Below are 25,124 nucleotides of genomic sequence, written 5' to 3'. Positions count from 1 at the left end.
GCATGTTTCCAGCATCAAACTCAACACACAAACCAATGGAACAGAATAGAGATCCCAGAAATAAATCCACACATATGCAGCCAACTGACTCTCAACAAAAAACATACATTAGAGAATAAACAGCTTCTTCTGTAAATGGTGCCAAGAAAACTGGATATCCACATGCAGATGACTGATTCTTGATCTCTGTCTCTCATCCTGTACAAAACCCAACACAAAATGGATCAAAGACTTTAACATGAGACCTGAAACTCTGAAACTTCTAGGAGAAAACATAGGGGAAATACTTCAAGACACTGGTACACACAATGATTTTTTCTGGATACGATCCCCAAAGCACCAAAAAGTAAAGCAAAGCTAGACAAATGGAATTACGTGAAACTAAAACGTTCCTGCACAGTAAAGGAAGCAATCCACAGAGTGAAGAGACAACCTTCAGAGAGGGAGAAAATTTTTTCAAACCGTTCATCTGATGAGATGACACCTTGGGGCTGATACCTGGAATATACAAGGAATTCAAGAAAACTCAATGAGCAACAACAAAAATAACCAAACTGAAATATGGCCAACAGGCCTAAGAAGTCATTGTGCAAAAGGAGACACATGATCGGCCAACAGGTATATGAAAAAATGCTCCACATCACTAATAATAAGGGAAATGCAAATCAGAACCACAGTGAGATACCACCTCAGCCCAGTGAGAATGGACATTATCAAAAAGACTGAGGATAACACATGCTGGCGAGGATGTGGTGGAAAAGGAACGCTCATACACTACTGATGGGAATGTAAACCAGCACAGCCATTATGGAGAACTGTACTGAAGTTCCTTCAAAAACTAAAAACGAATCCATCATATTATCCAGCGAACCCTCTCCTGGGTATATATCCAAAAGGAAATACAATTAGCATATCATGGAGATACCTGCATTCCAATGCTTATTGCAGCACCATCCATAATAGCTGACATATGCAAGCAATCTAGTTGTCCACCGACAGGTGAACAAATAAAGAAAAGTGTGATACACACACACACACACACACACACACACCCCACAGAATACTGTTCATTCATAAAACGAATAAAATCCTCTCACTTATGGCAAAATGGATGGAACTGGACGACAGTAATCGACATAAGTGAGACACAGGAAGACAAATACCACGAGTTCTCTCTCCTATGAAGAAACTAAAAAAGTGGATCTCAATGCAGAAGAGAGAACAGTAATTAAGAGAGGCGAGGAAGGTTAGTGGGAGGAGGGATAGAGAGATAAAAGACACCAAAGCACATAGAGGAGGAAGATATTCTAATGTCATAAGGCACGGTAGAATGTCTATATTCAAAGTAACCTATCTCTTATGAAGAGCTAGCAGAGAGAAGCTCAAAGGCTCTAAACAAAAAGAAATAACACAGAAATAGAAGTCCTAATCACCTGATTTGATCAGTACACAGCGTTCATATATTGCAATATCACAATACCACATTACTATGTACAAATATTACGTTAATTAAAAAAGAAAACACAATTTAAAATAATAATTGACAAAGGATGTTAAAAGACTTGGCAACTAAGTGTAATGCATGATCTGTGATTACAAAGAGGTGTTTCACAAAGCAGCTATGAAGGATATTATTGAGACAAGCAGCAAATGTTTCATGTGGTCATATAGTAGAAAACTGTCTTGGCTCAATGTTAAACATTCTTAGTGTGATAATTACACTCAGGATCTGTGGGAGACTGCTTATTTAGGAGATAAATGCTAAAGATGTTAGAGATGATGTATCACAATACTTCCAAGTAACTTAATGATGCAGCGAAGTGATTTAAAAGGCACATTAAAAACACACAAAAATTGTGATGGTGGGAAAGTTGGAGCAATTGGAATAAAATGTTAATAACTGGTAAATCCAGTTGAGGGATACATGGATGCTCCTTGCCCTTTCCTTGCAATTCCTCTGTCAGACAGAAATTTTAAAAAGAAAACTCTGGTGTAAAGAAGAAAGATATGGACTGTTTATTCCAATTAATGCAGTAATGTAGGAGATTGCAAATTTCTAGAAAAGGTGACTTGCCAAAACTGATGCAAGAAAGAACAAACCATACCCAGTGAAAGAAATACATCAGGAGTCAAACGTTTTGGGTTGTTGTTGTTGGTGATGTGTTGTCTTTTTCAGTGCTGGGGGTTGAGCCCAGGGCCTCATGTGTGCCGGGCAAGTGGCCTATCCAAAGCAACACCAAAATTCCAGAATGCTTAAAAATTTAAAAAAAGCCACACCTACCCACTCAATTCTAAAAATATTCCAGGAATAAATATCTTAACTTTGACACAAATTCCTGTAGGAGACTGGAAAGGAGGGACACTCCCCACCTCATCCGATGAGGTAGGAATAAAACATCCATAACGAACCCGAACACAAAGGGTTGGAGACAGGAATACCCCAAGTCAATGACACACTCATTACATAGAAGGAAAAAACAAAAAACAGAAACAGAAACGGAATGTTAGCAGACAGAATCCTAAAACTACAGGATATAAATGGGAAAACAGAGAATCATATGGCATGATTAAATTGTATTTATCCAAGAAAAATTTTTATTTACTTAATAATGTAAAGTAATATAATTCAGCGCATTATCACATTAAAGGAGAGAACACGATCCTCATATTTAAACGAATTACTAAATTTCAATATCCATTTGAGAAGCAACGTTCACCGTGTTTCTACAAAGTCAGGAATATAGAGATACAATTGACATACAGATCTACGCTTTCTTTGAATGCATACCATTATGGAAGCACCATCACAATCTCTACAGCATTTCCATCACCCCCACATTCCTACATGCCGTGTGGCAGTTCATTGCCTCACTCAACCCCCACGTTCGGGCAACCGCCGATCCATTATTCCTGCCTTTTCCAAGTCATACAAATGGGATCATACAGGATGGAGCCATTTGCATTTGGCTCCCTTCCCAGAAAGGGACTCAAATGGGACATCTGAAGGTACAATGTACAGTTTCCACAGCACAGCAGTGTTTACCTGGCTTCATCTCTTTATAATTACTTGCCAAACTGTAGGTTTGTGTTTCCTGAACTTGTAATTTTACATGTAACTTGATCTAATTTAATTTTTGTATCTCGGTGAGGGGTTTTCTTGAAGAGCAATGTTTTGTTTCCTTTAAGCAGAAATAAGTGATTCTTGGAATCATCAAGGGAGCTGTAAATGTTAGGTGACCCTGGAGCTCTAGGGAGGGGGATGTGCTTGAGGTGGGGCACCCAGGAGGGTCCCAAGGCTGCCAAATCTGTGATTCTTCCTCCGAGTGGTGACTACCAGGCATTTCCCGCCTGCCCAACTGCTGGGGCGCAGTTCGTACTGTCGTCAAGCACGCAGTGCACTCTGGATCCCTGCAGGAATGGTCCACATGACCACCCTGGAGGCCACAACGTGCACAGCCAAACCTGGCAGACACTGGTGCTGCCGTCATCCTAATAGGAAATGGATGGTGAGGAACTATGTACGAGGATAGTAGCGCTCAGAGATTGAGGACACGCAGGCACGAAGTTGCCCAAGTTCGTCCAGGACTGGAATCGTGGCTGTGACTCACCATGACAACTCTGATGCTGTGATTGTCACCTCACTCCCCAGGACGCAGCCTGCTAGACCTCCACATACCCGGGAATGGCCACTGTGGTTGCCTCTCATTAGCTGACTGGCTGGCTGACACCCTTTCTGCCCTAACTGGAGTCTGACAGGGAGACCATCTTTTGTGCCCTCAGGGTGAAAGCTCTTGTTTGGAAATGAACAAGCAGGAGCCTGGGCACCTGACCCACATGCAATTTGTCTCAGGGCTCCAAGGTGCAGCTGCATCAAGCACAGGCACCGGGTTCAGCCAACCTCCAGAGCCCACACTGTGGGAAGCAGCACAAAGAGGCAGGACTGGGACAAGAGCTCTCCAGGCCAGCACCCAGTCTTCCTGGCTGGCAGGGGAGGCTTGAGGGCAAGGTGGGAAGCGCACACTGAATGAGGGAAGGGATGCGACCTCCTTTCCATTTGGGCCTGATGGAATTTTCTAATGCGAGCCTTGGAATCTGCCACTTATTATGGAAGGTTTAGCCCTGACACTCACCAGTGGGGTGGTGTACTCATTACAGCAACATTATGGTAGTGCAGCTGGTGTGAATACGGAACAGGAGAGAACCTGTGCTCAGAAGAAGCGAGACTGGTGAAGCCTGTCACCAAGGGTTGAGCTAGTGCCCTGGCAAGGCTCGGTCAATATGCTGCTCCCCTTGTGAAGATGGCCCCTTGCCTCCAAGGACAGTGCCCAGTACCGGAATTCACCCCAGTCAGAACCAGCCTAGATGTCTCAGGTGGCAGAAACCCCCAGCCAAAGTCTCTGCCCAGCTTCTTCAGGCAGACGTCAGCTTGTTGTGTAACCTCTCCATGAAACAGCAACTTAGGTCAAGGTCTCAGTCACAGCCTGAGGAACCCAGCCCCCCTGTTCAGGTGGAGGTTTCAAGTGGATGGTGTTAAGTCCCCGCCGCCCATCCTTTCTGGCTCTGAGGACTGATTGCCCTACCACTTGTGTGACAATCTGTCTCCCTGAGCCCATCCCGCAGGGCCCAGAAGGGACACAGAATGAGAATACACGGAAGGGTGGTCCCAAGCATGACCCGCTCTCCACAAGCAGTCCCTCTCCCCTACCTGCCATCCTTCCTGTGCCAATTCTGCCCAGGCATCGGTTAGCTCAGGGCGTGGCCATCTCCCACGGGAGCACCCTGCTTCAAGATGAGGTGAGAACCAGCCACTCTGAGGTAGCCAGCCTGCTAATCATTCTGCTGGCAACACAGGACTTTTGAGACACGATATTCATCCCAGAGGAGGATCAAGAGCCTCTGCCAGAGACTCCTGACATTTTGACAGCACTGACCCCATAGCTGGGTTTGGTGACTTACACTTCACCCCACCCCATGTCCTCCTACATTTTAGGACTTGAACAACGCCCCTCCCTAAAAGGTAGATGCCAACCTTGCTCTGGTGCATTTGATCCCCTGCGGATTGAAGGCTCCATCCCTACTCCCTCTATTCACAGAGTCAGATTATCCTCTGTCCAGGGAGATCATCTCTGGTTCATTTGATTCACAAGCACACACTCTGACAGACACACGTGCGTGTATGCACACCTTCAACGCTGTATCTTCATTGGTCAGTGCTGTCCATTAAACGCCCTGGCTCTCGGGAATAGGAATCTGTCCCCGAGTCTCAGGCACACCCAGCCTGGGCCCTGGGTGAAGCAGGGAACAGTCCATTAGTGAGGGTGACATAAGAACACAGAGCTCAGACAAAATCTCCTGTGACCTCAGGAGGCAGTCTGGGAGATGGAGCTGGGACGTGCAAATACCACATCCAGGAAAATCTGTGCCATGGGGGTGATCAAAGAGTAACCCGCTGGTGACCATCCATGCACATGCAGACCTACCACCCACCTCCGTCCTTTTCAAATGAGAGCTATGGAGCTGACAGCCTGGGGAAGGGCTGGCTGGATGGCAGCTAGGACTTGACATCCTGATTCCTGACCATCCAATTCCAGCTGCTGGTGGGCGGTTTTGCCCAAGATAGCAGAGAGGAGTCAGAGCAGACTCACCTTCCTACCTCCAACACACAGACAAACCCACATTTTCTCCCATGCCCTATACCCTACTCTTTCTTCCTATACTCCTTATACTTTTGCTTTGCTCTGCCACCTGATGGGATGTGGTCTCTACCTCCAACCCTCTACTGAAAGGAAGAAGAGAGAACTGACAGGATTTGGCGACTGAGCTTCAAAGGTGAGGGATAAGCAGGAACTAAGGATGTTGGGTGATTTCTAGCTGAGCTGCCCCTCTGTGGTGTGCCACCAGAAAATACTGAGTCCAGAAAGATGACCGGGCCTGAGAGGGGAAAGATGAGCTCAACTGTGCCCTCTCGTGCCTGTTGAAATAACTCTCTAGAAAGAGGCCACCAGGGGAGGGCCATGGGAGAGTTCAAGGATACTCAGGACAGAAAAGAAGGGGGAGAAACAAAGGAATAAAGAAAGCCTGGCAGCAAAACAAAGGAATAAAGGCAGGAAGGACTAGAGCTCTGGAAGGGGCTAATTTGTTCCTCCTGAAAGGCAGGGGTTGGGGGGCAGCATTAGATGAGAATTTGTCCTCTGAGACCTCCAGAGAGAAGCTTATTAGCAGAGAGCACCAAGAGGACTGGAGAGGAAAAGGAGGAAATTCTAGTGTATCTGAGTTCAGCCCACAGAATCCAGTCCCAGGGCACCATGGTAAGCCTGAGCACTGGGCTCTTGCTCAAAGGCCAGCCCAGACGCCCTTCAGGGAGAGGCCCACCACAAAATGCCAGGGGTACTGTTCTTAACCAGCTCTTCACCCTTCTCCTGGCCCCTGCAGGCCCTCACCCATCAGAGAGTGGGCAGACCACAGAACAGGAGAGGTACTTTAATTTGAAAATGCTGTGAACTGGAGTGGGCAGGGAGCCTGGCTGTAGAAGAACCAGAGGGAACCAGCTTGGCTGCTGCTTGTGGGCTCCACCGGCATCAGCTGCTGCTCGCCTTGTACAATGATGCTGGGTTCAACCTGTCAGAGCAGAGCAGAGTCAAGGCTGCCCCTTGGCCAGAGCCTGCATGCAGCCCTCCCAGACAAGCTGGAATTGTGGGAAGGGGAACGGTAAGCATAACACTCACTTCCAAGGTCCTGGAACTTGTCAGCGAGGGAATGCATGACCACTGAAAGAGAGAGGCATAACTGAGCAATTGGACATAGGCGTACAGGGTCTTGGCCTCCTGGCCCCCCTTCCCCCATGCCCCGTGGGGAACCTCCAGCCCCTGTCCAAACAGCCCTGGGACTGACTCCTCCACACACTACTGGAAATCAACACATAAATGTCTTTTATAAGGAAACAACATGTACCAGTAAGTGCTCGAATACCGGGGCATGGCAGAACCATCCAGAAACTTGTTAAGAACAAGCAATCAAGCAAACAAACGTGGGGCAACAAACACCAAACAAGCCACACCAACCAGAGCTTGAAGGGAAAATAAAGGAGGGGTCTCTAGAGGCCCGGAGAGGAGGAGTCTTTGGGACTCAATGGCAGAGTAGGTGGAGGTCAGAAAACGCACTGCTCTTTGTGCACAGCCCCAGCAGTCAAGGCACAGAAGGCACCAGGGCCAGGGCAGCTTGGTTTCCCCCACCCCACAGGAAGGTCCCTCCCTGTGGTGCTGCCTATACCTGCAGCCCAGCCCAGCCCAGCCCCGCCCAGCCCCGCCCCGGGAACCTGCATGGAGACACTGAGGTCTGCCTCTGCCCGTGTCCCTGCCCCAGCCCAGGCTTTGTCATACCTAGTTGCTCCTTGAGGTCGTCTATTTCTTTCTGTAGCACCACACACTGACCCAGCCAACAGCAGAGAAAGAGAAACGAGGAGTAATACCCTGGCCTCCTGTCTCCCCATCCTCCCACTCCCCCCGCCCCCACTCCTCACATCCCACACATGTTGCCCAGGGGCAACACAGGCAGGGAATCCTCAGTGGAAGGGAGGAGCCCTCTCTCCCTGGGGTGTGGAATGAGAGGGGACACCCAAGTCAGCTTAACCTGGACCCGGAGCCCCCCCCCCCCCCAATCTAGTTGGGGCCAGCATTTTTGGAGCCAGAGGAAAGCCTTACCCGGGGACAGCCCTGTGCTCCAGGTGGTTGCTGCTGCCTTTCCGGAACTGGAGTCTGCACAGGTGGATCCTGCTCACCTGAAAACAGAGCACCAACTCCAGCTCCCCAGCCTGGGTGTGAAGTGGAAAGAGCCTGGCTGGGTCTAAAGCGAGGCAGCAGCCCCCTCTGCAGGCAGCAAGTTGCACCTGCTCTCCCCCACAGCTCCGCCCCTCTCCCTGGGCCTGCCTTCCCTGCTCCCTGGTGTCAGTCCCAGCTGCCATTGTGACCCCCTAGCACTGTGGCTCTGAGTTGGACACTGGCAGAGCTGTAGTCACAGCCAGAATCTGGGAGGAGCCATGTAGCTGAACAGGACGCAAAAGAAAAGGCTGTGTTCCTCTGAAAGTCTCCTGGAGTTGGTATTTGGGGCAGCGCTACAGATCACCCCCACCACATAAACACAATGCAGGGGACCAAGTAGCCTGAGTCCAGTCCTGCCCACACCCAGCTTCCTTTGGGAGCATTGCTCGTACAGGCAGGGAAGCCTGGGAGCAAGGCTGCACTCTGACAAGTGACAGGGCCAGAAGGTTCCCTCCCTCACCCTTCTCCCCTCCACTGCTATCAAACCCACAGTACTCACCAGAGGGTGCAAGGCCTCTGGGAGTGAGGCTTCCCTGGCTCAAGTCCAAGGGCTGGGAGTTTCCTGGAAGTTGGGGGACTCTGGGGTTGGGGTCACCACTGCTAAATTCTCCACGATGCATGCACAAGCAAGGTGTCCCCGGCCTGTGTATTGGAAGCTAACACAGAAATTTCTCACTGGGTCTGGTTAGGGTGCGTGTCTGTTGAGTACAATCCTGTGTGCACAGGGACTGGAGTGAGGAGGGAACAAAGGGGGACTTCCAAGGTCCACCTTATTAGTACTGTCTACCTCACTCAGTCCCAGGCCCAGAGGTAGAGCTGAGTCAGGGAGAAGCATGGGGGACAGTGGGGAGGAGGGGCACTGTGGCAGAGAAATCCCAGACCCTCAACAAGGCAGGCTTGAGCAAGAGCTTGGAGGAAGGAATCAGGAGACAGATGGGACTAAACACCCAAGATATGCAGCTCAAACTGTAAGGGTTCACCAGACCAGGTCGGTGGCCAGCCCTGCTTTCCATCCCATCCCAGTCCCATGTCTGGGAAGGAGGCAGGAAATGCACAAAAACGTGGCCGACAGTGACTGGTACCTACCAGGTACTTTCTTGATGTCTGTCCCGACTACAGAGACCCCCAACTTGGCATCCCAAAGACAGTGGGTTCCCAAAGACAACCCCTGAGCAAGAGGCCCAAGGAGCAAGGGCAAAGAAGTGTGGTCTGGTAGAGGAGCAGAGCAGAGCAACAGGAGAAAGAGGAGGCAGGCTTACTTACTTGGGCCTTCAGGACTACATCTCTATTTGGGTCATTATCTTCACTGGTCACAGGCTGGGACTCCAGTGTCTTCTTGGCCACAGACCTCTTCCCAGTGCTGCCATGCTTGGACTGTTTGGGTCCCAAGGGCAGCAAGGAATACCTCTTGGACCTCCCAAGCAGCGGAACCCCCGAGATTGGGGGGAAGGTGGCCGGTTCCAGGGGTGTTGCCTTGAGTCTTTGCCCCCATGAAGGGAAGGCCCTGCCCAGGGTCACTCTTGAGCCACCTCCTAGGGATTTCTTCTCCTGGATGGTCTTCTTCCTAGGAGTGGCCCTGGGCAGGTCCCCTGCAGCAGCAGCGACAGCAGCAGCAGTAGCTGCTCCTGGGAAGCTGGGCCTGCTCCCTCCCTTGCTCCAGAGCACGCTTTGCATTTTCTTGGAGGAGCCAGCTTCCAGCTCTGCCGAGGCCTGCCTTTCCAGGGCTGAGGTGAGTCCTCGGGGAGCGGAGGTGGGCAGAGGGCCGGGCATGTGAAGGAAATTCCCCCTGCCACGGACACCTGTGCTTCTGGCTGGGTCTCCGGGTTCCCTGGGGCTGCTGGACCTGGCCTGGCCTCCTCCTTTGGGGCAAATGCTCACCCTCATCGGCTGTATCTCACTGGACTCATCTGAAGACTCGGAGTCGGAAGAGGGCCGCTGGCCTTCCCCGCTGCCCGTCATCCTACTTTTGGTGCCTCTCTTGGCCTTCCCCCAGGCCCGGCCCCCCTCGGGCCCACTGGGGTGGCTCAGAGGGGCGGCAGAGGCCTGCTGTGCTTCCACGCGGCTGGGGGCCAGCGCGCCTCTCGCGCTGAAGCCTGCCTCTGCGTCCACCCAAATGGCAGACAGTTCGGTGACGTTTTCCGGGGATGGGTATCTGCGGGTGCCCTGGGGCTCTGGGCCGGTCAGCTGCTGCACGATGGCTGCAGACTCCAGAGCAAGGTGGGGCACCAAGTCCAGAGCGTCCCCCTTCTGGTCAGCAGGGGAGCCAGGCCTGCCTTCACGCCCCGGTAGCACCGCCCTTCCCTCCTCGACCTGGTACCCTGGGGCCTCCAGCTCGAACTCGTAACCCTCAGGATCTGGGCAGCTGCCCTTGCCCTCCCCACTCCGTGGCAGGCCCAACTCAAGGCCCCGGCCCAGGCCTCGTAGGGCTCTGTGGCCTCCAGGACGGACCCCTGCAGGCTTCCCACCATCCTGGCCAAAACTGTCTCCCTGAACAGAAGCCTCACTAGCAGAGCTCATGTCACCAGTCCCAGAAGCCAAGCTCGAGGGAGACCATAGACCAGTTCACTGCCCGAGCAGTTAGGCCTGGGGTACACAGTCACCAACGGCAACGCGCAGGAGATCGCCTCAACCACCACCCGGCTTCGCGCGGCTTCGCGAGTCTTCGATGCCCGCCTTGCGGCCTTCTAATTGGTTCACCTCCCCACCAACCAGCTCGCATCTTGTTGGAGCCTCCCTCCGTGCACTCGCCAATAGGGACCTGGGTGCTAGCACTGTCGGGAAGTCCTTGGTGCTACTGACTTTTTTTTCCCTCCTGCCTCAAACTTCTGAGTGGCTGGGATTTCAGGTTTGCCCCACTGTGCCCGGTTGTACTGACTCTTGACACGGCAGTTCTTGTGGTGAAGTCCAATCGTGGGTGTGCACTTTACGGACTTATTTTACTGAAACATCCGTCAGGGAGCCTCCTTCATGTGAGAGCGTTAATGCTGAGCTTCAATTTTCCATCTGTAGAGTGAGGGTCATAACTTTGAGGCAGGAGGATGTACATATTCAAGAACAGGTCGGCAGCTTAGTGAGGCCCTATGCAATGTAGAGAGACTCGCTCTCAAAAAAAAGTTAGGGGATTAAGTTCGATGGTAATGTACCGCTGGATAATCCATCCCAGTTTTAAAGAAGAAGAAAAAAAAAGTCAGTAGCACCAAGGACTTCCCGACAGTGCTAGCACCCAGGTCCCTATTGGCGAGTGCACGGAGGGAGGCTCCAACAAGATGCGAGCTGGTTGGTGGGGAGGTGAACCAATTAGAAGGCCGCAAGGCGGGCATCGAAGACTCGCGAAGCCGCGCGAAGCCGGGTGGTGGTTGAGGCGATCTCCTGCGCGTTGCCGTTGGTGACTGTGTACCCCAGGCCTAACTGCTCGGGCAGTGAACTGGTCTATGGTCTCCCTCGAGCTTGGCTTCTGGGACTGGTGACATGAGCTCTGCTAGTGAGGCTTCTGTTCAGGGAGACAGTTTTGGCCAGGATGGTGGGAAGCCTGCAGGGGTCCGTCCTGGAGGCCACAGAGCCCTACGAGGCCTGGGCCGGGGCCTTGAGTTGGGCCTGCCACGGAGTGGGGAGGGCAAGGGCAGCTGCCCAGATCCTGAGGGTTACGAGTTCGAGCTGGAGGCCCCAGGGTACCAGGTCGAGGAGGGAAGGGCGGTGCTACCGGGGCGTGAAGGCAGGCCTGGCTCCCCTGCTGACCAGAAGGGGGACGCTCTGGACTTGGTGCCCCACCTTGCTCTGGAGTCTGCAGCCATCGTGCAGCAGCTGACCGGCCCAGAGCCCCAGGGCACCCGCAGATACCCATCCCCGGAAAACGTCACCGAACTGTCTGCCATTTGGGTGGACGCAGAGGCAGGCTTCAGCGCGAGAGGCGCGCTGGCCCCCAGCCGCGTGGAAGCACAGCAGGCCTCTGCCGCCCCTCTGAGCCACCCCAGTGGGCCCGAGGGGGGCCGGGCCTGGGGGAAGGCCAAGAGAGGCACCAAAAGTAGGATGACGGGCAGCGGGGAAGGCCAGCGGCCCTCTTCCGACTCCGAGTCTTCAGATGAGTCCAGTGAGATACAGCCGATGAGGGTGAGCATTTGCCCCAAAGGAGGAGGCCAGGCCAGGTCCAGCAGCCCCAGGGAACCCGGAGACCCAGCCAGAAGCACAGGTGTCCGTGGCAGGGGGAATTTCCTTCACATGCCCGGCCCTCTGCCCACCTCCGCTCCCCGAGGACTCACCTCAGCCCTGGAAAGGCAGGCCTCGGCAGAGCTGGAAGCTGGCTCCTCCAAGAAAATGCAAAGCGTGCTCTGGAGCAAGGGAGGGAGCAGGCCCAGCTTCCCAGGAGCAGCTACTGCTGCTGCTGTCGCTGCTGCTGCAGGGGACCTGCCCAGGGCCACTCCTAGGAAGAAGACCATCCAGGAGAAGAAATCCCTAGGAGGTGGCTCAAGAGTGACCCTGGGCAGGGCCTTCCCTTCATGGGGGCAAAGACTCAAGGCAACACCCCTGGAACCGGCCACCTTCCCCCCAATCTCGGGGGTTCCGCTGCTTGGGAGGTCCAAGAGGTATTCCTTGCTGCCCTTGGGACCCAAACAGTCCAAGCATGGCAGCACTGGGAAGAGGTCTGTGGCCAAGAAGACACTGGAGTCCCAGCCTGTGACCAGTGAAGATAATGACCCAAATAGAGATGTAGTCCTGAAGGCCCAAGTAAGTAAGCCTGCCTCCTCTTTCTCCTGTTGCTCTGCTCTGCTCCTCTACCAGACCACACTTCTTTGCCCTTGCTCCTTGGGCCTCTTGCTCAGGGGTTGTCTTTGGGAACCCACTGTCTTTGGGATGCCAAGTTGGGGGTCTCTGTAGTCGGGACAGACATCAAGAAAGTACCTGGTAGGTACCAGTCACTGTCGGCCACGTTTTTGTGCATTTCCTGCCTCCTTCCCAGACATGGGACTGGGATGGGATGGAAAGCAGGGCTGGCCACCGACCTGGTCTGGTGAACCCTTACAGTTTGAGCTGCATATCTTGGGTGTTTAGTCCCATCTGTCTCCTGATTCCTTCCTCCAAGCTCTTGCTCAAGCCTGCCTTGTTGAGGGTCTGGGATTTCTCTGCCACAGTGCCCCTCCTCCCCACTGTCCCCCATGCTTCTCCCTGACTCAGCTCTACCTCTGGGCCTGGGACTGAGTGAGGTAGACAGTACTAATAAGGTGGACCTTGGAAGTCCCCCTTTGTTCCCTCCTCACTCCAGTCCCTGTGCACACAGGATTGTACTCAACAGACACGCACCCTAACCAGACCCAGTGAGAAATTTCTGTGTTAGCTTCCAATACACAGGCCGGGGACACCTTGCTTGTGCATGCATCGTGGAGAATTTAGCAGTGGTGACCCCAACCCCAGAGTCCCCCAACTTCCAGGAAACTCCCAGCCCTTGGACTTGAGCCAGGGAAGCCTCACTCCCAGAGGCCTTGCACCCTCTGGTGAGTACTGTGGGTTTGATAGCAGTGGAGGGGAGAAGGGTGAGGGAGGGAACCTTCTGGCCCTGTCACTTGTCAGAGTGCAGCCTTGCTCCCAGGCTTCCCTGCCTGTACGAGCAATGCTCCCAAAGGAAGCTGGGTGTGGGCAGGACTGGACTCAGGCTACTTGGTCCCCTGCATTGTGTTTATGTGGTGGGGGTGATCTGTAGCGCTGCCCCAAATACCAACTCCAGGAGACTTTCAGAGGAACACAGCCTTTGCTTTTGCGTCCTGTTCAGCTACATGGCTCCTCCCAGATTCTGGCTGTGACTACAGCTCTGCCAGTGTCCAACTCAGAGCCACAGTGCTAGGGGGTCACAATGGCAGCTGGGACTGACACCAGGGAGCAGGGAAGGCAGGCCCAGGGAGAGGGGCGGAGCTGTGGGGGAGAGCAGGTGCAACTTGCTGCCTGCAGAGGGGGCTGCTGCCTCGCTTTAGACCCAGCCAGGCTCTTTCCACTTCACACCCAGGCTGGGGAGCTGGAGTTGGTGCTCTGTTTTCAGGTGAGCAGGATCCACCTGTGCAGACTCCAGTTCCGGAAAGGCAGCAGCAACCACCTGGAGCACAGGGCTGTCCCCGGGTAAGGCTTTCCTCTGGCTCCAAAAATGCTGGCCCCAACTAGATTGGGGGGGGGGGGGGCTCCGGGTCCAGGTTAAGCTGACTTGGGTGTCCCCTCTCATTCCACACCCCAGGGAGAGAGGGCTCCTCCCTTCCACTGAGGATTCCCTGCCTGTGTTGCCCCTGGGCAACATGTGTGGGATGTGAGGAGTGGGGGCGGGGGGGAGTGGGAGGATGGGGAGACAGGAGGCCAGGGTATTACTCCTCGTTTCTCTTTCTCTGCTGTTGGCTGGGTCAGTGTGTGGTGCTACAGAAAGAAATAGACGACCTCAAGGAGCAACTAGGTATGACAAAGCCTGGGCTGGGGCAGGGACACGGGCAGAGGCAGACCTCAGTGTCTCCATGCAGGTTCCCGGGGCGGGGCTGGGCTGGGCTGGGCTGGGCTGGGCTGCAGGTATAGGCAGCACCACAGGGAGGGACCTTCCTGTGGGGTGGGGGAAACCAAGCTGCCCTGGCCCTGGTGCCTTCTGTGCCTTGACTGCTGGGGCTGTGCACAAAGAGCAGTGCGTTTTCTGACCTCCACCTACTCTGCCATTGAGTCCCAAAGACTCCTCCTCTCCGGGCCTCTAGAGACCCCTCCTTTATTTTCCCTTCAAGCTCTGGTTGGTGTGGCTTGTTTGGTGTTTGTTGCCCCACGTTTGTTTGCTTGATTGCTTGTTCTTAACAAGTTTCTGGATGGTTCTGCCATGCCCCGGTATTCGAGCACTTACTGGTACATGTTGTTTCCTTATAAAAGACATTTATGTGTTGATTTCCAGTAGTGTGTGGAGGAGTCAGTCCCAGGGCTGTTTGGACAGGGGCTGGAGGTTCCCCACGGGGCATGGGGGAAGGGGGGCCAGGAGGCCAAGACCCTGTACGCCTATGTCCAATTGCTCAGTTATGCCTCTCTCTTTCAGTGGTCATGCATTCCCTCGCTGACAAGTTCCAGGACCTTGGAAGTGAGTGTTATGCTTACCGTTCCCCTTCCCACAATTCCAGCTTGTCTGGGAGGGCTGCATGCAGGCTCTGGCCAAGGGGCAGCCTTGACTCTGCTCTGCTCTGACAGGTTGAACCCAGCATCATTGTACAAGGCGAGCAGCAGCTGATGCCGGTGGAGCCCACAAGCAGCAGCCAAGCTGGTTCCCTCTGGTTCTTCTACAGCCAGGCTCCCTGCCCACTCTAGTTCACAGCAGTTTCAAATTAAATTGCATCTCATGTTCTGTGGTCTGCCCTCTATCTGATGGGTGAGGGCCTGCAGGGGCCAGGAGAAGGGTGAAGAGCAGGTTAAGAATAGTACCCCTGGCATTTCGTGGTGGGCTACTCCCTGAGGGGAGTCTAGGCTGGCCTCTGAGCAGGAGCCCTATGCTCAGGCTTACCATGGTGCCCTGGGACTGGATTCTGTGGGCTGAACTCAGATACACTAGAATTTCCTCCTTTTCCTCTCCAGTCCTCTTGGTGCTCTCTGCTAATAAGCTTCTCTCTGGAGGTCTCAGAGGACAAATTCTCATCTAATGCTGCCCCCCAACCCCTGCCTTTCAGGAGGAACAAATTAGCCCCTTCCAGAGCTCTAGTCCTTCCTGCCTTTATTCCTTTGTTTTGCTGCCAGGCTTTCTTTATTCCTTTGTTTCTCCCCCTTCTTTTCTGTCCTGAGTATCCTTGAACTCTCCCATGGCCCTCCCCTGGTGGCCTCTTTCTAGAGAGTTATTTCAACAGGCATCAGAGGTCACAGTTGAGCTCATCTTTCCCCTCTCAGGCCCGGTCATCTTTCTGGACTCAGTATTTTCTGGTGGCACACCACAGAGGGGCAGCTCAGCTAGAAATCACCCAACATCCTTAGTTCCTGCTTATCCCTCACCTTTGAAGCTCAGTCGCCAAATCCTGTCAGTTCTCTCTTCTTCCTTTCAGTAGAGGGTTGGAGGTAGAGACCACATCCCATCAGGTGGCAGAGCAAAGCAAAAGTATAAGGAGTATAGGAAGAAAGAGTAGGGTATAGGGCATGGGAGAAATGTGGGTTTGTCTGTGTGTTGGAGGTAGGAAGGTGAGTCTGCTCTGACTCCTCTCTGCTATCTTGGGCAAAACCGCCCACCAGCAGCTGGAATTGGATGGTCAGGAATCAGGATGTCAAGTCCTAGCTGCCATCCAGCCAGCCCTTCCCCAGGCTGTCAGCTCCATAGCTCTCATTTGAAAAGGACGGAGGTGGGTGGTAGGTCTGCATGTGCATGGATGGTCACCAGCGGGTTACTCTTTGATCACCCCATGGCACAGATTTTCCTGGATGTGGTATTTGCACGTCCCAGCTCCATCTCCCAGACTGCCTCCTGAGGTCACAGGAGATTTTGTCTGAGCTCTGTGTTCTTATGTCACCCTCACTAATGGACTGTTCCCTGCTTCACCCAGGGCCCAGGCTGGGTGTGCCTGAGACTCGGGGACAGATTCCTATTCCCGAGAGCCAGGGCGTTTAATGGACAGCACTGACCAATGAAGATACAGCGTTGAAGGTGTGCATACACGCACGTGTGTCTGTCAGAGTGTGTGCTTGTGAATCAAATGAACCAGAGATGATCTCCCTGGACAGAGGATAATCTGACTCTGTGAATAGAGGGAGTAGGGATGGAGCCTTCAATCCGCAGGGGATCAAATGCACCAGAGCAAGGTTGGCATCTACCTTTTAGGGAGGGGCGTTGTTCAAGTCCTAAAATGTAGGAGGACATGGGGTGGGGTGAAGTGTAAGTCACCAAACCCAGCTATGGGGTCAGTGCTGTCAAAATGTCAGGAGTCTCTGGCAGAGGCTCTTGATCCTCCTCTGGGATGAATATCGTGTCTCAAAAGTCCTGTGTTGCCAGCAGAATGATTAGCAGGCTGGCTACCTCAGAGCAGCTGGTTCTCACCTCATCTTGAAGCAGGGTGCTCCCGTGGGAGATGGCCACGCCCTGAGCTAACCGATGCCTGGGCAGAATTGGCACAGTAAGGATGGCAAGTAGGAGAGAGGGACTGCCTGCGGAGAGCAGGTCAGGCTTGGGACCACCCTTCCCACATTCTCATTCTGTGTCCCTTCTGGGCCCTGCGGGATGGGCTCAGGGAGACAGAATGTCACACACATGGTAGAGCAATCAGTCCTCAGAGCCAGAAAGATGGGCGGCGGGGGACTTAACACCATCCACTTGAAACCTCCACCTGAACAGGGGGGCTGGGTTCCTCAGGCTGTGGCTGAGATACTGACCCAAGTAGCTATTTCTTGGAAGGATAACACAGCAAGCTGACATCGCCTGAGGAAGCTGGGCAGAGACTCAGTAGCTGGGGTTTCTGCCACCTGAGACATCTAGGGTGAGTTCCAGCACTGGGCACTGTTCAGGAAAACAAGGGGCCATCTTTACAAGGGGAGCAGCCTATTGACCCAGCCTTGCCAGGGCACTAGCTCAACCCTTGGTGACAGGCTTCACCAGTCTCGCTTCTTCTGAGCACAGGTTCTCTCCTGTTCCGTATTCACACCAGCTGCACTACCATAATGTTGCTGTAATGAGTACACCACCCCACTGGTGAGTGTCAGGGCTAAACCTTCCATAATAAGTGGCAGATTCCAAGGCTCGCATTAGAAAATTCCATCAGGCCCAAATGGAAAGGAGGTCGCATCCCTTCCCTCATTCAGTGTGCGCTTCCCACCTTGCCCTCAAGCCTCCCCTGCCAGCCAGGAAGACTGGGTGCTGGCCTGGAGAGCTCTTGTCCCAGTCCTGCCTCTTTGTGCTGCTTCCCACAGTGTGGGCTCTGGAGGTTGGCTGAACCCGGTGCCTGTGCTTGATGCAGCTGCACCTTGGAGCCCTGAGACAAATTGCATGTGGGTCAGGTGCCCAGGCTCCTGCTTGTTCATTTCCAAACAAGAGCTTTCACCCTGAGGGCACAAAAGATGGTCTCCCTGTCAGACTCCAGTTAGGGCAGAAAGGGTGTCAGCCAGCCAGTCAGCTAATGAGAGGCAACCACAGTGGCCATTCCCGGGTATGTGGAGGTCTAGCAGGCTGCGTCCTGGGGAGTGAGGTGACAATCACAGCATCAGAGTTGTCATGGTGAGTCACAGCCACGATTCCAGTCCTGGACGAACTTGGGCAACTTCGTGCCTGCGTGTCCTCAATCTCTGAGCGCTACTATCCTCGTACATAGTTCCTCACCATCCATTTCCTATTAGGATGACGGCAGCACCAGTGTCTGCCAGGTTTGGCTGTGCACGTTGTGGCCTCCAGGGTGGTCATGTGGACCATTCCTGCAGGGATCCAGAGTGCACTGCGTGCTTGACGACAGTACGAACTGCGCCCCAGCAGTTGGGCAGGCGGGAAATGCCTGGTAGTCACCACTCGGAGGAAGAATCACAGATTTGGCAGCCTTGGACCCTCCTGGGTGCCCCACCTCAAGCACATCCCCCTCCCTAGAGCTCCAGGGTCACCTAACATTTACAGCTCCCTTGATGATTCCAAGAATCACTTATTTCTGCTTAAAGGAAACAAAACATTGCTCTTCAAGAAAACCCCTCACCGAGATACAAAAATTAAATTAGATCAAGTTACATGTAAAATTACAAGTTCAGGAAACACAAACCTACAGTTTGGCAAGTAATTATAAAGAGATGAAGCCAGGTAAACACTGCTGTGCTGTGGAAACTGTACATTGTACCTTCAGATGTCCCATTTGAGTCCCTTTCTGGGAAGGGAGCCAAATGCAAATGGCTCCATCCTGTATGATCCCATTTGTATGACTTGGAAAAGGCAGGAATAATGGATCGGCGGTTGCCCGAACGTGGGGGTTGAGTGAGGCAATGAACTGCCACACGGCATGTAGGAATGTGGGGGTGATGGAAATGCTGTAGAGATTGTGATGGTGCTTCCATAATGGTATGCATTCAAAGAAAGCGTAGATCTGTATGTCAATTGTATCTCTATATTCCTGACTTTGTAGAAACACGGTGAACGTTGCTTCTCAAATGGATATTGAAATTTAGTAATTCGTTTAAATATGAGGATCGTGTTCTCTCCTTTAATGTGATAATGCGCTGAATTATATTACTTTACATTATTAAGTAAATAAAAATTTTTCTTGGATAAATACAATTTAATCATGCCATATGATTCTCTGTTTTCCCATTTATATCCTGTAGTTTTAGGATTCTGTCTGCTAACATTCCGTTTCTGTTTCTGTTTTTGTTTTTTCCTTCTATGTAATGAGTGTGTCATTGACTTGGGGTATTCCTGTCTCCAACCCTTTGTGTTCGGGTTCGTTATGGATGTTTTATTCCTACCTCATCGGATGAGGTGGGGAGTGTCCCTCCTTTCCAGTCTCCTACAGGAATTTGTGTCAAAGTTAAGATATTTATTCCTGGAATATTTTTAGAATTGAGTGGGTAGGTGTGGCTTTTTTTAAATTTTTAAGCATTCTGGAATTTTGGTGTTGCTTTGGATAGGCCACTTGCCCGGCACACATGAGGCCCTGGGCTCAACCCCCAGCACTGAAAAAGACAACACATCACCAACAACAACAACCCAAAACGTTTTGACTCCTGATGTATTTCTTTCACTGGGTATGGTTTGTTCTTTCTTGCATCAGTTTTGGCAAGTCACCTTTTCTAGAAATTTGCAATCTCCTACATTACTGCATTAATTGGAATAAACAGTCCATATCTTTCTTCTTTACACCAGAGTTTTCTTTTTAAAATTTCTGTCTGACAGAGGAATTGCAAGGAAAGGGCAAGGAGCATCCATGTATCCCTCAACTGGATTTACCAGTTATTAACATTTTATTCCAATTGCTCCAACTTTCCCACCATCACAATTTTTGTGTGTTTTTAATGTGCCTTTTAAATCACTTCGCTGCATCATTAAGTTACTTGGAAGTATTGTGATACATCATCTCTAACATCTTTAGCATTTATCTCCTAAATAAGCAGTCTCCCACAGATCCTGAGTGTAATTATCACACTAAGAATGTTTAACATTGAGCCAAGACAGTTTTCTACTATATGACCACATGAAACATTTGCTGCTTGTCTCAATAATATCCTTCATAGCTGCTTTGTGAAACACCTCTTTGTAATCACAGATCATGCATTACACTTAGTTGCCAAGTCTTTTAACATCCTTTGTCAATTATTATTTTAAATTGTGTTTTCTTTTTTAATTAACGTAATATTTGTACATAGTAATGTGGTATTGTGATATTGCAATATATGAACGCTGTGTACTGATCAAATCAGGTGATTAGGACTTCTATTTCTGTGTTATTTCTTTTTGTTTAGAGCCTTTGAGCTTCTCTCTGCTAGCTCTTCATAAGAGATAGGTTACTTTGAATATAGACATTCTACCGTGCCTTATGACATTAGAATATCTTCCTCCTCTATGTGCTTTGGTGTCTTTTATCTCTCTATCCCTCCTCCCACTAACCTTCCTCGCCTCTCTTAATTACTGTTCTCTCTTCTGCATTGAGATCCACTTTTTTAGTTTCTTCATAGGAGAGAGAACTCGTGGTATTTGTCTTCCTGTGTCTCACTTATGTCGATTACTGTCGTCCAGTTCCATCCATTTTGCCATAAGTGAGAGGATTTTATTCGTTTTATGAATGAACAGTATTCTGTGGGGTGTGTGTGTGTGTGTGTGTGTGTGTGTATCACACTTTTCTTTATTTGTTCACCTGTCGGTGGACAACTAGATTGCTTGCATATGTCAGCTATTATGGATGGTGCTGCAATAAGCATTGGAATGCAGGTATCTCCATGATATGCTAATTGTATTTCCTTTTGGATATATACCCAGGAGAGGGTTCGCTGGATAATATGATGGATTCGTTTTTAGTTTTTGAAGGAACTTCAGTACAGTTCTCCATAATGGCTGTGCTGGTTTACATTCCCATCAGTAGTGTATGAGCGTTCCTTTTCCACCACATCCTCGCAGCATGTGTTATCCTCAGTCTTTTTGATAATGTCCATTCTCACTGGGCTGAGGTGGTATCTCACTGTGGTTCTGATTTGCATTTCCCTTATTATTAGTGATGTGGAGCATTTTTTCATATACCTGTTGGCCGATCATGTGTCTCCTTTTGCACAATGACTTCTTAGGCCTGTTGGCCATATTTCAGTTTGGTTATTTTTGTTGTTGCTCATTGAGTTTTCTTGAATTCCTTGTATATTCCAGGTATCAGCCCCAAGGTGTCATCTCATCAGATGAACGGTTTGAAAAAATTTTCTCCCTCTCTGAAGGTTGTCTCTTCACTCTGTGGATTGCTTCCTTTACTGTGCAGGAACGTTTTAGTTTCACGTAATTCCATTTGTCTAGCTTTGCTTTACTTTTTGGTGCTTTGGGGATCGTATCCAGAAAAAATCATTGTGTGTACCAGTGTCTTGAAGTATTTCCCCTATGTTTTCTCCTAGAAGTTTCAGAGTTTCAGGTCTCATGTTAAAGTCTTTGATCCATTTTGTGTTGGGTTTTGTACAGGATGAGAGACAGAGATCAAGAATCAGTCATCTGCATGTGGATATCCAGTTTTCTTGGCACCAATTTACAGAAGAAGCTGTTTATTCTCTAATGTATGTTTTTTGTTGAGAGTCAGTTGGCTGCATATGTGTGGATTTATTTCTGGGATCTCTATTCTGTTCCATTGGTTTGTGTGTTGAGTTTGATGCTGGAAACATGCTGGCTGCCTTGGTGAATACACTCATGTAATGTGTCTTCAGGTCAAGTAGTGTGACAAGGCATCACACTTGTGATTGTTCTTTTTGCTCAGTATTGCTTTGGCTATTCAGAGTCTTTTATGATTCCATGTGAAGTTTAGGATTATTTTCTCTGTTTCTTTGAAGAGTGTCACTGGTATTTTGATGAGGATTGCACTGAAACTGCAAATCACTTTGGGAAATATGGACAATTTTTTTTGAGGCACAGTCTCTCTATGTTGCCCAAGTTGGCCTCAAATTCACTATCCTCCTGCCTCATCCTTCTGAATACCTAGGGCCACAGGTGCACCTCTCTGTTCGTGGCTCACTACAAACATTTTAACAATACTAATTCTTCTAATCCAGGAACATGGGAGGTCTTCTGAGTTTTTGTGTGTTCTTCAATGTGCGAATTCAGTTCCTTCCATGATTTTTTTTTCTCAGCTAATTTGTATTTAGTATATAATAACGCTCCTGAGGTCAGGCACCTGTAATCCCAGTGACTCAGGAGGCTGAGGCAGGAGGATTGCAAGTTAAAAGCCAGCTTCAGCAATTTAGGGAGACCCTAAGCAGCTTAATGAGACCCTGTCTCAAAATAAAAAAAAATAAAAAGGGCTTGGGATGTGGCTCAATGGTGAAACACCCCTGAGTTCAATCCCTTGCACCAAAGAAAGAAAAAAAAATGCTACTGAGGCAGGCAAGGTGGCTGAATAGAGATAACTAGCACTCACCTGCTCCTCCACAAAGAACCAAGGCAATAGGTGTACAGGTGCATGTTGAGGGAAGTGACCATGGGAGGACACTGGAATTCAACAGTGGAGAAATTAAAACCTCGTAAAATGGAGAGGACCTGGGACAGCAGTATAGCAAGAGAAACCAAATATCCCATTAGCTGCCTGCTGGCTCCAGGGCTGTGTGTGTGGGGGGGTGTCCCATTGCAAGGGTACAGGTGAAAGAGAGAGGCGCAGCAAACTGCATCATTACAAGTACTGAGGATCCCAGCTATTGGCAAGTTCATGGCCCTGGCCCTTGCAGGCCTGCAGCCTGAAGGGATAAGAGGTCTGCATAGTAGTCTGGCTTTGGAAAAGGAATTAGCATCATCTCTCAGTGAACCCCCAGGCTACTGTAGCCAGGAGCCATGTTGAAAGGGGAACTATTGTCTGGAGTTAGACTGCTTTAAGGGTCAGAGTCCCATGCATATTCCCATCTCTGGAACCCATCTTCTGGTAGAAGATGGAACTCTGAGTTTCCACTGCTCCCCTACCCACAGAGGATGCTGGAGCAGATTTGAGCAACTGAGCTGTGGTGGACCTGGCCACAGCCCCACACCTGAGTTGCACAGCCTAAGAAAGTCCAGAGAGAAACTTTGCCCACTGGCACCATCTGCGTTCCAAACTCACCCTCCCTCCTGCAAGCCTCTGAGCAGAGGGGAGTTTTACCCAGCTCCAGCCATAACCCACACCCACTAGGTCCTCGGTGGGTGCTACAGATGAAAGAAACAGAGGGGGAGAAAAAAGCCCCCAGCCATCACCTTGTCATCAGAGTGCTCAACCTAAGGGAGGAAACTTTGCCCAGCTGTGCCAGCTGCATTCTGCTCTCCCTCTCTTAACGCGAGCCCCTCAGCTGAGAGGAAATTTTCCCAGCTTCAGATCAAAGCCTGATGGGCACTACTACTGAAAGAAAAGGGACAGAAAAGCCTTGGCTGTCATTCCATAATATCTGATGTGTCGGGGGCGGCGGGCGGCGGGGCGGGGGGGGCGAGATCCTGTGCCTGGACAGGCACGCCCAGAAGCTACAGAAAGGAAAAACACAACATTTCCTGCTTCCACACCTATGCAGGTCCCCTGCATCAGTCATCCCCTTCACCTTATCTGATCACACACAGCTGACAAATCTTGGTGTGGATGTCACATTCCTGGCCCCCACCTCTCCCCATGAAGCACCTGGACTGGCAACAGTGTCTAACCAGAGGACTCCTCACCACAACTGGAGCAACCAGTACCAGAGTCCCATTCAAGTAACACAGTCATTATCAAGAGTGTCTGAGGAAACTCCCATCACCCAAAAGGAGCCACACTCCCACTCTAGGAGTAACCACACAGGGTACACCCTCTGCCGTCTACACCATACCTCCCTACACTGATAGATTGTCCCCACTCTTCCACAACCTGCAGAGACACTGGGTTTCTCCAACTCCAATACGGAATGAACTGTGCCCGGACTCACTCACTCACTAATCACAGCCAAAGAAGCTACCGGGGAGTATGCTACCTCAGTCGGCTGGAAATAAACTCAGCGTTGCAGAACCAATTCACACCCCAAACCGCTTCTTTAGGAGAAAGCAGCTTATTCTGAAGGCCTTCCCATAATAGTAGTAGAGATACCCATTTCACCAGTTGTGCCAATCTCAACATAGGAACAGAAGAAATATGAGGGGGGGGGGAAGCCAAGGTAATATGATAGCTCCTGAAGTTCATAACTCTCTAGTAAATGACTCCAAAGATATCAAAGTGGATGAAATCCCTGACCAAGAATGATAAAGAATGATCTTTCAAAAGAGAAGACAAGTTTAGTGATATTCAAGAGAATACAAACTGTTAAATGAACTTAGACAATTCAGGATATGAATGAAAACTTCAGTAAAGAAATAAAGACATTTTGACTGAAAAATCAGAAATCTTGGAAATAAAGAGCCATATAAGTGAGATAAAGGGCTCAATTGAAAGATTCAAGATGGGTGTGGTGGCACATTCCTGGAATCCCTGCTACTTGGAAGGCCGAGGCAGGAGGATCACAAGTTCAAAACCGTGTGTTCAATTCCCAGAACTGTGAAAATAAAGGAAAAGGAAAAAGAATTGAGAAAAGGAATAAAGCCTCAAAACCAAGCAGAATAAAGCATATCAGAGCTTGAAGACGGGTCTTCTGAAATACCACCTACAGAAGTAAAAATAAGAAAGAAAGACCAATTAAAAACATCAAATTCCACCTCAATGGTCTACCCGAAGTAGGAGACATAGAGGTAAGGACATAGAAACCTATTCAATGGAATAGTAGCAGAAATCTCCCCTAATATTTGGAAAGATGTGGACATCCAAGTAGAGGTGGGCTACAGAACCCCCAGTAGAAATGACCAGAGATGATCCTCACCACAACATATGGTCAAACTGTCAAAATGCAGGACAAAGGAAGAATTAAGAATTTTAAAATCTGCAAGAGAAATGCTCCAAGACCCATTTAAGAACAACCCCATTAGGCTAACAGCAAACTTCTCAGCAGAAATCCTGTAAGTTGGGAGGGCATGGAATGATGTATCTCAAGTTCTCAAAGAAAACTGTCAACCAAGATTACTATGCACAGCAAGGCTATCACTGAGAATCAAAAGATAATTCAAGGCCTTCCTTGATAAGCAAAGGCTAAGGGAGTTCATGACCACCAGATCAACCTTACCAAAGATGCTCAAAGGAGTCCTGTGGGGGCCTCTCTGCCACATCCCACGTGGATGAGAAA

The 25,124-nt window shown here is 50.4% G+C and overlaps 2 protein-coding genes across 2 annotated transcripts; one reads left to right on the top strand and one right to left on the bottom strand.

Annotated features, from left to right (window-relative positions):
• Positions 1 to 6,480: 6,480 nt before the first annotated feature.
• On the bottom strand, positions 6,481 to 10,334 carry LOC306651573 (uncharacterized protein CXorf49 homolog; the record flags this gene model as incomplete). Its single annotated transcript, XM_079124239.1, has 3 exons — positions 6,481 to 6,618; positions 6,726 to 6,767; positions 9,081 to 10,334. 3 exons carry the CDS (start codon positions 10,332 to 10,334, stop codon positions 6,481 to 6,483), a joined length of 1,434 nt encoding a protein of 477 aa, XP_078980365.1.
• Positions 10,335 to 11,285: 951 nt separating this feature from the next.
• LOC306651572 (uncharacterized protein CXorf49-like) lies at positions 11,286 to 15,007 on the top strand (the record flags this gene model as incomplete). The annotated part of the gene is made up of 6 exons (XM_079124238.1): positions 11,286 to 12,539; positions 13,147 to 13,342; positions 13,843 to 13,919; positions 14,196 to 14,241; positions 14,854 to 14,895; positions 15,003 to 15,007. The coding sequence occupies 6 exons, from the start codon at positions 11,286 to 11,288 to the stop codon at positions 15,005 to 15,007; spliced, it is 1,620 nt and encodes a 539-aa protein (XP_078980364.1).
• Positions 15,008 to 25,124: the final 10,117 nt, after the last annotated feature.

The sequence above is a fragment of the Sciurus vulgaris genome, assembly GCF_902686455.1.
Source record: "Sciurus vulgaris genome assembly, chromosome: X".
Taxonomy (NCBI): domain Eukaryota; kingdom Metazoa; phylum Chordata; class Mammalia; order Rodentia; family Sciuridae; genus Sciurus; species Sciurus vulgaris.
The sequence above is the reverse complement of the archived record's forward strand: the minus strand, read 5'-3'. Positions and strand labels throughout refer to the sequence as shown.